Consider the following 16,164-nt stretch of genomic DNA (forward strand, 5'->3'; position numbering starts at 1 on the left):
GCGTAACATATTTGACTTTTCACACTCTCACTAGTTTATTTAATTTGTGCACTAATAATGTCTTACAGTGTATATACATGCATGACAGGAGAATTCTGTCATTTCTCTGAAACGCCATGAACATTTGCACCACAATGTCATTTCCATCACACCTTAATGTAAGTTATTTATTGTGTTTCATAGCATTCTGTGATGGAAATTAAATTTTTTATATTTTTGGAATAAAATGTCCAACTCTTTTGTCTTGAGGCAATGGAATTCATTTCATTTTAATTTTATGTACCCTAAATACACACAATTAAATAATATTTTCACATTTTTGCATAATTTGACAACATTTTAGCTGATTGGAAATGGTGCAAAATAAAAATATTCTGTTCATAAATTATATTTACCTTTTTAAATATTTTTTGCTTCTTTTTTCTTCACTCATCATCTGCATCTCTCACATTTCATATCAATCATGCTCTTCACTGACACTTTTATTTTTGTGCCACTTTATTAGTGGCAAAATTGTTGGTTGTGATGAAAATTACACTTTAACTAAGGGACAGTCGTAATTTGTGTATATTTGACATGATTACCACAAACATTTATTTTGACTTGCCCCTCCTTTTCTTTAAAAAAAAGCAAAAATCGAGGTGACAGTGAGGCACTTACAATGGAAGTGAATGGAGGCCAATTTTTGAACGTTAAAACATTCACTTTTTCAAAAGTTTAGCCACAAGAGGAATACAATATGTAACATGATTTTAGAGTGATAAAATCACTTACTAACCTTTTCTGTGTAGTTACAACCAGTTTTACAACTTCATTGCAATGACGATGTAATGTCAACAAAACCTAAAACTTGGGATGTCCCAATACCATTTTTTTTTGAGAATGAGTACGAGTACTCTAAACTTTAAAGTAGCAAAAATGAATGAAGGTGTGGTGTGGAAATGTTTCCAAGACAGTTTTAATGTGACCTTGAAATTTGTTAGCTTTAGTAGAAATTAACCCCTGGGACATAAAAGTGCCTGTGGTCCAAGAAACTCCCATTTCCAGAGTCACAGTGTGCCATTTCCTGACATGTTTTTCCTTTGCAACATCAGTACATGAGGTTCTGTAAACACATTTGTTGTAAAACAAGAGCAACAGAACGGCGCATCACCCTTTGTTTCCCCCTGGGGTGATTGAACTTCTTTTTCTTAACAGCGCATGTCTTCCTAAGGACAAAATGTTCTTTACAAAAAAAAAAAAAAACAAGAAAAAAAAACATGCCATCTATCCCTTGGCCCATGGTGTGAGAATGGTCACAGTGGAGGCATGTGGCACAGTTTTTTAATTGTTCTGCAGAGTGTATTGCTATTAAACAGTGTTATCTGCATTCCATCACACTGCTATTGTGATCATAATGGCAGAATGGGAACCATAAGCATAAAAAAGCTCTGATCTGATCTCACCAAAGTCTTTTCCTCGAGCATGTACAGTTTCACACACTGAAAATCCCCTTGTGCTGTTTTTGTGAGCACTGCCTCTTACAAAATTCCTTTCATTTTCTTACAATATGAAATATGAGGAAATGTTTATGGAATTTGGAAGTGATCTATAGACCAAGAGATGAATATTTCACCCCAAAAAGTATTTGGATGCTTACTATGGCCACACTTGTGAATTTTACTGCAAAATTTAGATAACAAAATATCAGGGTTATGGTTAGAGTTAACCATGTGGCATCTGCAAACAAAATGATGCAAGACATTTTCTAACTAACCTCACTTTTCTTTTCTATTTTTTCCAATTACTTTTTACCACCTGGTCCCATGGTCATTTTAGTGAATGTATAAAGTAAATTCCTATAATTTCACACTGCTGTCCTAGCAGTCCAACCACAGGTATAGTTCATCACATTAACTATGGACATGTTCCACTAAAGTGGTATATCTTTGGTATATCTTGTTTTTGTCATATGCTTAAGTTAAAAAGTGCCAAATTGTTTAATATTTTGTTATCTAATGCAATGGCTTAAATGTCCAAATACTTTTTGGGCCTACTGTAGCTCATAAGAGAGAAGAAAACTCACAAGTTATCAAATAAATACTTTCCTGCTGGTTGAAAAATGCAGTCACTGTGGTTTACACAGGCACTCTTAATCAACACTTATTTTCTTTTATTGTCTGCAAAGCTTTTTAAGATAATTTAAGCATGACTGGGTGGCGACTGTATGTAATGTACTTGTATGCATTTCTTTCTTGGGTTGGAAACTGTTTGCATGATGTACCATGTTTTTAGGAGACTACAGGCACGTCATGTCTGTTAAGTTGTTTTTTTAAGTATTAACAGGGCCGTGACTTTCAGACAAAATGATTGGCAGATTATTTTACATTTTGACAACAGAATTTGGATAGGTAACAGAATTATACGTACACAGGAGGTATGGAACCCAACCTTTGTACCAGGCAGCACTGGTGGAATGAAAAAATGTAATCTCAATATGCCAAATTTTGACAGCTTTGATTAAATCATTGTACTTTTGCTGAAATGTGTCAATTCTGTGCCACTAGCATCACTAAATGGAACCACAAAAATAATGAGTGCGTTTAAATGCACACCATTACGCTGATAACTAACAAAATTAGCTTATTCAAAAACTCAGACAACACAAGAAAATCATGTTTACATGAGGCTTCATAAAATTTCCAGCAGCCATCACTCCAACACCTTATCCTTGAGTAATCATGCTAAATTGCTAATTTGGTACTAGAAAATCACTTGCCATTATATCAAACACAGTTGAAAGCTATTTGGTTCATTAAATGAAGCTTAACATTGTCTTTGTGTTTGTTTTTGAGTTGCCACAGTATGCAATAGACTGGCATGTCTTAAGGTCAATATTAGGTCGAAAATGGCAAAAAAGAAACTGCTTTCTCTGGAAACTCATCAGTCAGTCATTGTTTTGAGGAATGAAGGCTATACAATATACTATACAAGATTTCATACAAAGGTGTACACTACAGTCTTCAAAGACAAAGAACAACTGGCTCTAACAAGGACAGAAAGAGATGTGGAAGGCCAGATGTACGACTAAATAAGACGATAAGTACATCAGAGTCTCTAGTTTGAGAAATAGACGCCTCACATGTCCTCAGCTGACAGCTTCATTGAATTCTACCCGCTCAACACCAGTTTCATGTACAACAGTAAAGAGAAGACTCAGGGGTGCAGGCCTTATGGGAAGAATTGCAAAGAAAAAGCCACTTTTGAAACAGAAACAAAAAGAAAAGTTTAGAGTGGGCAAAGAAACACAGACATTGGACAACAGATAATTGGAAAAGAGTGTTATGGATCTTAACCCCATTGAGCTTTTGTGGGATCAGCTAGACTGTAAGGTGCATGAGAAGTGCCCCACAAGACAGCCACATCTCTGGCAAGTGCTACAGGAAGCGTGAAGTGAAATGTCACCTGAGTATCTGGACATACTGACAGCTAGAATGCCAAGGATCTGCAAAGCTGTCATTGCTGCAGTGGAGGATTTTTTGATGAGAACTCTTTGAAGTAGTTTAAGAAGTTTTCAAATTATAATAATAATTTTTCACATTATTAATGTCCTGACTATACATTGTGATCAGTTGAATGCCACTTTTGTGAATAAAAGTACCAATTTCTTTCCATAAGAGCAAAATCTTTACATTATTCCAAACTTTTGGCCGCCAGTGTACATGTACTACATGCTAAAGCTTTAGTACATTTTCATTATTGAAGTACATTTTTCAAATATTCTCCATTCAAAACAGTTTTTAGTATTCTCTTCATCATAGACAGTAAATTAGTACCTTGTAGACCTTGGAGAAGAATCCAGTTCCAATAAGCTCAGCGCTGAAGTCTTCCCAGAACTCCAGCTTTCGGACAGTGGTGTGGAGTCGGTGCCAGCAGTCAGTCTGGCAGTATGTGTCTGTGGACTCGCTGAGCAACGTAGGGCTGCCTGGTTCTGGAGCAACATCCACCTCACACATGTTGGAGATCTCATCTGCAACAGAAAGAGCAAAGATGGGACAGATAAAGCTTGGTCTGACACTACAGAAGAGGACTTGCCTAACTGTTATGGACTGATATGACACGGTGAATAATCCTGAGAGAAATAATAAAAAGACAAAATGGACGTTGTGAAACAGTGTGAACATTTCTCCAATTGTAACTTTAAAGGATAAAAGGCTTCTCTATAAAACCCTTTTTTAAAGAAATTTGCAAAGCTTGTTTGAAAGAAATTGGATGAAATATGTTTTTGACACAACACATAACAACAAAAAAATCCTTAACAGGTAAAATTTTTAAAACACTTGCAAGAACTGTCTGAAATCAACATGGAACACGACCCATGCTTTTACATCTATACTGCAGGTGATGACTTTAAAGATGGTATGGCTTTATTTAGGACAAGCAGACATGACATAACCTTCCCCTAATTGCTTCTGAATGACCTCATTGGATGATTCCACAACATGAGGTCAATGTTTAGACTGGTCTAAACAAAAGGGGAGAAGACAGCCTGAGTGTTTATTTTTATTTACGTATTTCCTGACGCTCAATATGCAACTTAAAAAATTGTTGCTAACAATGTTGTGTACAGTCTTTTTACAAGGAGTGCACAAGCACGAACATTTACGTACACTGCAACTAGTTCTGGAAGAAGCATGGTTGCAACTAGAGCAAGACATGGGTAAAGTTATAAAATGGTCTGCATATTCTGATAGGGTCACCGACAGAAGGGAAAAACAAATAATTACTTACATTGGATCTATATACACTATATTGCCAAAAGTATTCGCTCATCTGCCTTTAGACGCATATGAACTTAAGTGACATCCCATTCTTAATCCATAGGGTTTAATATGACGTCGGCCCACCCTTTGCACTATAACAGCTTCAACTCTTCTTGGAAGGCTTTCCACAAGGTTTAGGAGTGTGTTTATGGGAATTTTTGACCATTCTTCCAGCAGCGCATTTGTGAGGTCAGACACTGATGTTGGACGAGAAGGCCTGGCTCGCAGTCTTCGCTCTAATTCATCCCAAAGGTGCTCTATCGGGTTGAGGTCAGGACTCTGTGCAGGCCAGTCAAGTTCTTCCACACCAAACTCGCTCATCCATGTCTTTATGGACCTTGCTTTGTGCACTGGTGCGCAGTCGTGTTGGAACAGGAAGGGGCCATCCCCAAACTGTTCCCACAAAGTTGGGAGCATGGAATTGTCCAAAATCTCTTGGTATGCTGAAGCATTCAGAGTTCCTTTCACTGGAACTAAGGGGCCAAGCCCAGCTCCTGAAAAACAACCCCACATCATAATCCCCCCTCCACCAAACTTCACAGCTGGCACAATGCAGTCAGACAAGTACTCGTCCTTCAGATTGCCAGATGGAGAAGCGTGATTCGTCACTCCAGAGAATGCGTCTCCACTGCTCTAGAGTCCAGTGGCGGCATGCTTTACAGAAGCAGTCTGCATGCCTAGGTGCTTCATTTTATACACCTGTGGCCATGGAAGTGATTGGAACAACTGAATTCAATTATTTGGATGGGTGAGCGAATACTTTTGGCAATATAGTGTATATAGTGGATATAGTTCAGATAGCTAAATATATTTACATACACTTTTACAAAGGAGGAAAAAACACTTTCCATATCTTTTAGTTGATGGCAAAAGCGCAAATTCATCCGTCAACATGTTAGGCTGGTGAATCAAACTTCCGCTGTTGTTTATGTATTTACAAACTTGCAAATTTCCTATGCAGCCGATGTCATGTTAATAATTTTGCATATTGTTGGGCCAATATAGTTCATGGTAATATTAATAAATTTCAGTGTTTGGTTTTAAGGATATTTGTTTTGGCATTTTGTACAATAAGGAATTCTGATAAACAAATTTAATTTCCAATATGTAATCTGGGTCATAAAGCAAAGCCATTTGAGAACCTCTTCACCAAGACAAAAAACATGAATTGGATACTGTATACCTGTGCGTGTCTGCATACTATAGATAAGTGTGGATGTTATATTGAATTGCGGATTACTGTGTCAGCTGGAGATTACATCATTGCATGGCAGAAAGCACATAATCCTTGATGCCCAGAACACTGGCCTCACTAACTGGCCGTTTACATGTTTACTGGCTTCCAAACAACATCCAAAATGTTTTTTTCAGTGATGGCCCTGCCACAACCACCGTACATCAGCTGTCAACAACACATCAGCATCCGATCCAAGGCTAGCTAACAATATACTGACACACACACGCTCCCTCACACTCTATTACATAAGTGTGAACATCACCCTCACTGTCAGATAATCAACAGATCTAAATCGGTTGTGATGGAGCAATGCTCATCCCGAAGGTGATGACGTACTGCTGCTGCCACACTGGAAAGGTCTGGAAAGTACAGTCCATATCAGTCTTAGCTCAGCATAAACAGCTGGTTAGATAACTAGCTGACAGCACATATGGAGGAAAAGCTGTAATCGATAGAGAGCTTTTGCAGTCCAAGGGATTTGCAGTGTGACAGAATAACTGGGTTATCTTACTGCTCCAATGTTTGTATATATGATGCATAATTTAGTGCTTAAATTTTGTTTTTGTTTTAGGAAAGTTGTCATTTTACTGTTACTGCCCATTAAAAGGATTTTGGCCTTGTTTTTGTGCTTGATGTTGTCTTACAAATGACAATGCTCTAACAAAGTTTTTTTTTGTTTGTTTGTTTGTTTGTTTTTTTGGATATTCACTATGGTATTATCATTGTTTTTGTTAGTTTTTTGTTGATGTTGTTGTTTTGGACATGGCAATCTTTCTCTACCATGATATTTATCAAAGTACTATGGTATCATCTGATACCATCACTGTAACAGTGATGCCACTATTTCCATAGGACATTTTGTTTATGGAAATACTACAGGTACGGCATATGTGAAGTGTACCTGTGCAAACAAAAGATGTGGACTGACACGATTTTTACCATGGTAATACCATGTTATACTTAGAAGAATGTAATTTCTTAAATTACTTTGAATTACCATGTCAACACCATGGTATATGAATATGCTACTCATTCAATATCAGGGTATATATGATACCATCACTGCACTATAGTACCTACAAAATACTTTTTTATTAGGGTGATTTATGGAAAATCCACAGCATATGTGGAGTGTAGCAGTGCAAACAAAAGCCGCAGATTGACATGTTTTGTCTTACACGCACGGATGATTTTAAACATTGCAGTTGCTTGTGTGAACAAACAAAAACTTTTTCCCAAAAACTTCCTTGTAGACATCATTTCAACCATGCACCACTACCAACCAAAAGTTTAGACACACCAACTTATTCTGTATTATTACTATTTTCCACATTTTAAAATAATATTAAAGTAACTGAAACTATGAATGAATGAATGAATGTTGCATTTATATAGCGTTTTTCTGATTCTACACTCAAAGCGCTTTCCACAGTGAACAGGGGACTCTCCTCAACTACCACCAGTGATTAAATTAATCAAAACTATGTTATAACACAAATGGAAGTATGATAATTATGTAGTGTCCAAAATATTAAATTAATTAAAACTATCTAGCCTGATTTCATGAATATTACGTGACTGTGGTAACATTTTTGCAAACAAATTACATGCCATATTACACATTTCGCTGTGGTTTCCCAGTGAAATGTCCTGCGGGGAGCACCAAAAGCAAGAGTAATGGTGTCGTAATCAGACGAGATTTTTTTTTTTTTTTTTTCTTTTTGGATTTTTCCCCTTTTTCTCCCAATTTGGAATGCCCAATTCCCGATGCGCTCTAAGTCCTCGTGGTCGCATAGTGAATCGCCTCAGTCCGGGTGGCGGAGGACGAATCCCAGTTGCCTCCGCGTCTGAGACAGTCAACCCGCGCATCTTGTCACGTGGCTTGTTGAGTGCGTTGCCACGGAGACATAGTGCGTGTGGAGGCTTCACGCCATTCACCGCGGCAACCACGCTCAATTCACCATGCGCCCCACCGAGAACAAACCACATTATAGCGACCACGAGGAGGTTACCCCATGTGACTCTACCCTCCCTAGCAACCGGGCCAATTTGGTTGCTTAGGAGACCTGGCTGGAGTCACTCAGCATGCCCTGGGATTCGAACTAGCGAACTCCAGGGGTGGTAGCCAGCGTCTTTACCACTGAGCTACCCAGGCCCCCAGACGAGATTTTTAAGATAAATATTAGATGGAGATTTTGAGTAAAACATACCTCCCTAACCTAAAACTTTAAATGAAACCTAAACCAATAGTGATCTAAAGCAAATGAGAGGTGAACAAAACAGACATCCTAACCCTAAACCAACACCTAAACCTAACCAATAGAAAAGCACATTCTCTGGAGCAACCACGTCATTTTGTATCGCTTCTATGAAACTTTCTTTTCATGTGTCAGCTTGCGTGCTAGACTGGTCTCAAACTGTGGTCTTCCGGGTTCAAAATCCAACACTATCAGGTGAGCTACCGCGCAAGCTAATCACATTGGAATAAGTGTGTAAATGTAGGTGGGTATGTAATACAATCATTATAATGTATAGTTTTTTTTAAATGATGTGTTATATTAAAAGTGTTTTAAAATCATAACATGGCAATATGTGAGTAATAGTGTGAAAAATACGTTTATAAAGTCATAATCAGCCGCAATCATGATTTGTATGAAAGTGAATATAATGCACAGTTGTTGTTGGAAACTGCGACGAAATGTAGAACATGGCAGGTCTAAAGTCTGTTTGCAAAAATGTAGTTATACTAACGTTCATTCTATGAGACTAGGTTGCAGCTATCTTATATTTTAGCTTCTTCCAAGTAGCCAAACTTTGCCTAGATTACAGCTCTGCACACTCTGGGCATTCTCTCAGCCAAAGATATTAGGTGCCACCTGGGATGCTTTTTAAACTATATTGGCGTTCCCATGTATGCTGGAAACTTGTTGACTCCTATTCCTTGTCTAACAATTATTTTTTATCAAAATCTCAGCCTTAAGCACAAGACAGATCAAATGGTTTTTAAGATCGTGAGCAGCATAAATTCAGTCAAGTACAGTATGTCAAACTTTTGACTGGTAAAGTTATGTATACCTGAGATGTAATAAGATCCACCAGGGCCAAGATTCTGATTGAAGCTTAACCTGATAAATCTCTTATTATCTAAAGAGAGCATTAGAGCACAATTATCTTAAGTAAACAGCATGCAAAGATAGATAGGTCATCCAACCATCACAGCAGATACAACAGGACACTGTAGATAAGATAAAAAGCTTGTAAATCCTGTATGATAAGAGAAAGTGTCTTATGCCAATGCATAACTGGCTGATATTTGATACTGTTTAAGATCACGTACAAACCCATGCACACGCACGCACATGGATGCCCTGACTCTTAACACCATCTTTAATGTTCCAGGATGCATGTCACTGTCATTATGTGTGACACCTAAAACCTGCTTCGCCAGACATACCTCACCTGTCTCACATGCAAAATGACAATGGTGAATGAAGGTGCTCAGGTTCTCAACTGACATGGTGTTTGAGCTACACTGCGGTGTTTTGGCAAGGCAAGGTGTCTCTTTCAGTCTCTGTGGGTATGTTAATGAGACATGGAATGAGAACAAACACGGTCTTTGGGGTGATTGTATTGAATGGATTCAGATGTAGAATGACGCAAAGCACTTGTTTGATCTAACTTGGGGGCGGGGTTTGGATGGGGGGGTGAAAGAAATATATTACTCAATTAGTCTTTATCTTTTAGGGACGATCGCACGAACATGTGCACACAAAGCACTCCTACTGAAATGGCCCACAGATGAATAACACCTTTACCTTGGCCCCACTTCAAGCTACCAGGGGCTTGGTGGGTCCCAATATTTGGAGGAGAGAATTTCTTAGAGGCCAATAAGACCGAACACATTTTTTGCACAAAACAAAAAAGCTGTTTCGAGACGCGTTTTTAAAAGTTTAAGCTCCTTTTAGCATGACACACGGTCTAAAAAACAAGCCGCTCATGTGCGAGATACTGTAAAAAACAGGGATGCAGCGCAACGGTCAAAGACATTCGTCTAGCTCGTTTACATAGAAAAACTATGGAAAAATAGACACAAAAGATGCAAAAATGCAAAAAACAGACGCAAAAACATGTTCAGTGTGAATGCGGTGTACAGAGTGCTATGCGATTTATGCAAAAAAATTAAAACTAAGTCCCATTAATTTATCTTCGCAAAATGTATAGTATATAGGGTTGCCAACTGTCACATATTTGGTTGTCACATATTTTAGCTCAGATAAAGCCTATTACCCCTTATTTTAGTGCCGAAACACTCAAGGGGACCCCATCCACCTTGCCCCCTGGTCATATTGGCATGGTGAAAAGTTGGCATTCCTAATAAAAATCCAATTCACTTCTCCCGTGCTATATACAAATATAACACATATAATAATGGCCTGAATTTAGAGTTAACTAGGGGTGCCTCAGCCCCCTCTAAGCCAATCCCCCACAGTCCCACCCCCTATTTCAAACACTGCATCCACTAACAAAATGCAGTTAAAGGGTCTGATACAAAGCAAACTTTGTGGGCATGGGAAAAATTTGGGAGTAATTTAGTGCAAAATGAGCATCACGTATGGTAGCCATCCAGGTAGGTTTCACTGTGGTATTCATGTCATTTTCAAAGTCTAGATTCTTTTTCCACAGAACTAAAAAAGAAACCACAAAACATGTGCCAGCACATGCTGTTACACAGCAGAAGGGTTAAAACAGGCCATTTCTACACCACCTGTGGTAAATAATTCAGTGCAAGGCAAGTACTCAATGTGCTCAATGCTCTCCTTTGAGTATCTATTGAGTTTCTTTCAATCCGTGTGGCAAGAAAAGGCCACTGGGTCATTTCCCCTCCACTTTCTATAAAGTGAGCTCAGAAGCATATGAATGAGACAGAATGAGTGAAAACAAGACAGAAGGAATAGGAAGAAGATACAGAATATTATTACAAAGTCAGAGAATCATGCTTCAAACTATTACAGTTTGGCTCCATTCATCCCAAAGCTTAATATTATATTAGAATACTGTGTCTTCTCACAGATGGTGTTTACAGCCAAAAGCTGTGGAAATCTGTATTAAATGCTTTGCTTCCCTTTGATATGGCCCATAATAACTCTGAAGGCATGCATACTGTAGGTTAAGCAGGTCTCAGTCATTAAAGGTAATCAAGACAGCTGATACATAATTTACATATCCAGAGTCAGTATTCAGTCACACTTACGTTCAGAAATGCCCCCTAACCATTTAATGCTGGTGCAATATCAAGACAGCTAATGAAAACCAAACCAGACTGCAAAGGAGCTCAGAAACATTTATATAAAAATAATCAAAATAATATGCAATGGAAAGAAGTTTGTCCCAAATGAAGATTGGCATCCATTTCCCTTACAAAAAAGTACTGTAGTGGTATTAGATGTTAATACCACAGTACTTTGATAAAAGGGTAGTTGACATGTGTAACAGTGACAGCAGTGTCATCTAAAACTTTTAAACAACATTTTTCTAATTATTCTTTTACATTACACATACAGTTTTTACATAACCTCATTATATTTGAGGAACTACATGGACAATTTGTACTTTTAAAAATGTCACACCACAGGACTATTTAATTGCATTGCAAAAAATAAACAGAAACTGTGATGGCATATAAAATATACACTTTTTTAACACACACACACACATATATATATATATATATATATATATATATATATATATATATATATATATATATACATTTTAAATAAAACATTTGAAATTGAAATGTGAAAAAAAAAAAAAAAAAAAAAAAAAAAGCTCATGGACATTGTTTGTTGGTTACCCACAAATGTACTTAATGAATATTATATTTATACAGTATCATGGTATTTACATGGTGTTTCAAGGTTTACAAGGTGCTACCATGGTATTACCATAGTATCTGCCCCTCAAAAATTGTAATATACATGTACATGTATGTGGCAGGGCGTAGGGCAGGGTCGGGTTGTGATGCCGCACGCCCGGCCCCTAATTAGGCTGATGATGCCCGAGAGGGATAAAGGCGACCGGAGACGGCAGTGCGACAGAGAGAGAGAGTTACGGGCAGCTGCCTGACACCTGTGTGTCTGTCTTTTGGTTCAGTTTATAATTAAACTATTATTTATATTACCAAGCCGGTTCTCGCCTCCTCCTTTCCACTGAAAGTGTTACACTGGTGCCGAAACCCGGGAGGAATGTGGCAGGGTGGAGGGCGGGGCCATGTGTTGGTCTGTGGGAGAGGGAGAGCGGTAAGGCTCGTCACCTGGCTCATAATTGTCTCTAACACCTGTCTTTCATTATAGTGATTTAAAAGACACACACACAGGTGTCGGGCAGCTGCCCGTAACTCTCTGTCTGTCGCACTGCCATCTCCGGTCGCCTTTATCCCTCTCGGGCTTCATCAGCCTAATTAGGGGCTGGGTGTGCGGAATCACAAAAAAACAAAACAAAAAAAAAAACACATGGTAATTTAACTTTTAGGTACTTTTGGTTAGTGTTCTATGTTTTTATGTGTGTTTTTGTCTGAAAAGTGAAAACACACATATGTTCAACAAATCAACATGTTTTTGAAACAGTATTTCTGTTGCAAACAAATCTATCTCCTTCACTCAGTCACTCTCTCAAAAAATCTTGCACGTTTTTATTTGTCCTACAGCAACTGTGAATTCTTCAGAGAAGAATGAGTTTCACAGGACAAGGTTTACAGACATGACCGCAAAAGAACTGTAGAAACAACTTTTCTCATTCCTGAAATCTATTGTCTGACTTGTTGTTTGACTTGGAATGATGTCAAGTGTAAGTATCAATTAATGGCAGAACAGCGTGGGGCCCGGGACCTGTTTGTTTTACAACAAGCAGATGTCTGCTGTAAATATTCACAGGTTATCAGTTTACTTTAAGACAGCAGGGTGAAGGAGTCACCCTACAGGACATAGAGAGCCGGAAAAAGTTGGTAAGGTGAAGTCAGAGAGGTCAAGTTGTGTACAAACTCAGACACACAAAATTAGGCTATGTGGGTTCTAATAAGATATACTTTCCATATCAAGAAAATCTGGCACAATTACAACAGATTCCACACTTTATGAAAATTCTGAGGCATTCAACGTAAGAATGCACATATCTTCAGGTTCTACCATACCAAAAATCACTGATAGTATAAATATATCTATATTCATACATAAAGGCACCTCCTGTTCCTGTAAAATTTTCTGCAGATACACACTACTTATTTACTCCTTCAATTTGTGGCTCTGCTAATATTGTTGGCTCCTATATGATAAATTGCTTGTGTTTTTCCTTACAGTATTTGTAAGTCACTTTGAAAAAAAGCTTCTACTAAATGATTAAATGTAGTGAGTGATAGACCGATACATCGGCCAATTTTTGGCCATTTTGAGATTATCTGCATCAGCCGATAACTGTACCCAATTGGCAAATTAACAATAGCTTTTATTCTGCTTATTGCAGAAATCTATCCAACTTTGTCAATGGATATTGTACAATTTCATTTTCAAATATTTTTTAAATTATGAGTTTATTTTTTTTTTTGTGTTCATGTAAATTTTGTGTACACCTAATTTGCAATCATTAAATTCTATTCTACCATATAGGCCTATCAGCATTATACTGGCGATAGGCCACCCAGCTCTCTGCATATCGATATTGGCATTACCAATAAAAAAAGAAAACATATACAGTAGATCAACCACTAATATAAATCAACACATCAAGAGCAAAGACACACCGAATAAACCCTTGAATAGAGAATACAAAACTAGTGGTCGACCAATATGGGTTTTTAATGGCGAATACCAGTACCGATATTTAGAGCAGGATGGCTGATATAAATGCAGATATACATTTGATGTATACAAAATTTCTGAAGTGAAAAAAACAAACACTTATTTTATGCTATTTTTACTCAAATTCACTAAAACTGTTTTACTATCCATTGGCAAATCAACTGGTAGATTTAGGAACTTTTCCCAAGGAAAAGTTAATAACACTTCTGTTAATCGGCCAAGTGAACATGCCGATAAATGCAAAGTGGACAAATATCGGCCTGGCCAATATATCATTCTATCAAAAAAAAAAAAAAAAAAAAGAATGATGACCCAACTTGTAAAGGTCAAAATTCCAGAAATCAAGCATCCTAATTACAACCAAAAGCTTCCACTTGACCTCCCTGTTAATGCTTGGCAAATCAAATGCTGTCCAGCAAGGACACTGAAACCAGTGGAAACAAGACTCTTTACCGTTGTTCCGGTAAGGATTCATGTTCTCCAACTGCACGTGTATGGCTCTACCTGCCAACACAGGCAACTCACACCAAATTGTTTTCTTTGGGGGCTTACCGGCTTCATCCCATAACATACAAAACGAGCCATGCAGCTAGAGGGAAAAAGACTTTTGATTTTCAGCAGAGGAAATCTGCATCCTGATTACATCATGAAAAACAGATTAGCTACAGCCACAGTTCATTAGTAAGCTGCGTGCCACAGTGTTGACCTACTGCAATGCGCTAACTCACTGTCATAAGCCCCTAATGAATCAAAGCCCTTGTTCTCTTTGTTAAGACAGGGCAGCCTAAATAAATGACCTCTGACCTTTGATTGAGACCCTTCATTACAAATAGACAGTAATTCCAGTGAGCAACATCTCCCAATTTTAACTGATGGATTGAGGGTGAAAGTATGGCAATTGGCAACACTGATCAAGCCCCCAATGGCCTGCTGCCAAGTTGGATGTTTTGTGGACATCCTGTTCAAATCATTCATGATTATAAGATGCTTTGTGATTGGCTATATTGTGTTGCTCTGCATAGGGCTCTGTGTTGAGGTACCAAATGTTCCATGTAGTTTTTCTTTGATGCCATTATAGACTGGTCAAAAAGTCATTGACATCAGGTCTGAGATGCTTAAAACACATCTTTGTAGTTCTCTAGTTTGGTTAAATGGTTTGGCAATGATTAGAAAGGCTGTAAAAAAACAGATGTTTTAGGGACTGAATGCATTCTTACGTTAAAAAAAGCTAGGCGCAGCACGACAAAAAGAACAGAACCCATTTTTAAAAGTTCTTTTTAGTGCAGCACAATTAATTGAAAAAACATTTGAGATACAAAGCTGCTGCAGTTAACAATTGTAGAATGTGTTAATTACATCATTCTATTTAGGTTATTCCATAGTGTCAACATTTTATTTATAACATATTATTTGGTCCGTTGTGTGCATGAATGCAATAGCAAATTAGAGGTCTTTAAATTAGTCTATTAACGACAACCTAGTATTGTTGTGTTGCTCACATTCTGTGTATTAAAAAATTGAATAACACTTTTGTTTTTCATGCAATAAAGCAATTCAAGAAACCAATACAAAGATTGTTTTGGTTGTGTAGCCAACATAATGAATATGTCATACGGTTGCCCCACAAAAAAAGTATTGTAATAAGGGATGGGCGTAATTTCTTAGTCGAGTACACTAACCCACAAAACAACTAATAACTGATTACTTGTAAATTAAAATGCAAGTTAAAAATAACAAGTATGCCACTTAAGATTTTTTTTATTATTTTTTTTATTCTCAAATGTTACCAAGAAGGGTTTCAAAATGAGCTTACTTCTGTCATGTGTATTTTGTTAATTCATGTTTTTCATGTCTTTTATTTTGAAAAGTTTATTTCTAGTTCCTGTTTCATGTCATGTGGTTCCCTTGTCATGTGATTTCATGTTTTCCCTCCATGTTCACGTGTCTTGTTTGTTCATTGGTTATCTTTGTCATGTGTTCTCCCGTGTCCACGTATTTAAGCCTTCATGTTTTCCCATTGTGCTTCGTCAAGTATTGTAGTTGTTGAATGTAACTTTGGTTGAGTTTGGTAACGTGTCATACTAAGTCAAGTCAAGTCCATGTTTATGTTTTGTTCATGTTTGGATTTACGTTTTTGGGATTTCACGTTTGTAATAAATTGCACTTGGGTTCTTCAATTCATTGTCATCGTCTTCATCATTGCCAGTACCAGCAGCATCGTTACAACTTCATCAAACAATGCTTTTCTTTAAGGGAAAAAATGAAATAAACA

The 16,164-nt window shown here is 37.5% G+C and overlaps 1 protein-coding gene across 1 annotated transcript in view; it reads right to left on the minus strand.

Moving 5' to 3' along the window:
- LOC127430604 (dual specificity testis-specific protein kinase 2-like) overlaps positions 1 to 16,164 on the minus strand; it is a 31,230-nt gene that overhangs the window by 13,093 nt on the left and 1,973 nt on the right. The window contains exon 3 of the mRNA XM_051680493.1: positions 3,816 to 4,009. Within this exon, the coding sequence (XP_051536453.1) occupies positions 3,816 to 4,009 (194 nt within the window). The remainder of the gene's footprint in view (positions 1 to 3,815; positions 4,010 to 16,164) is intronic.

This window comes from Myxocyprinus asiaticus, chromosome 40, assembly GCF_019703515.2.
Source record: "Myxocyprinus asiaticus isolate MX2 ecotype Aquarium Trade chromosome 40, UBuf_Myxa_2, whole genome shotgun sequence".
NCBI classification, from domain to species: Eukaryota; Metazoa; Chordata; class Actinopteri; order Cypriniformes; family Catostomidae; genus Myxocyprinus; species Myxocyprinus asiaticus.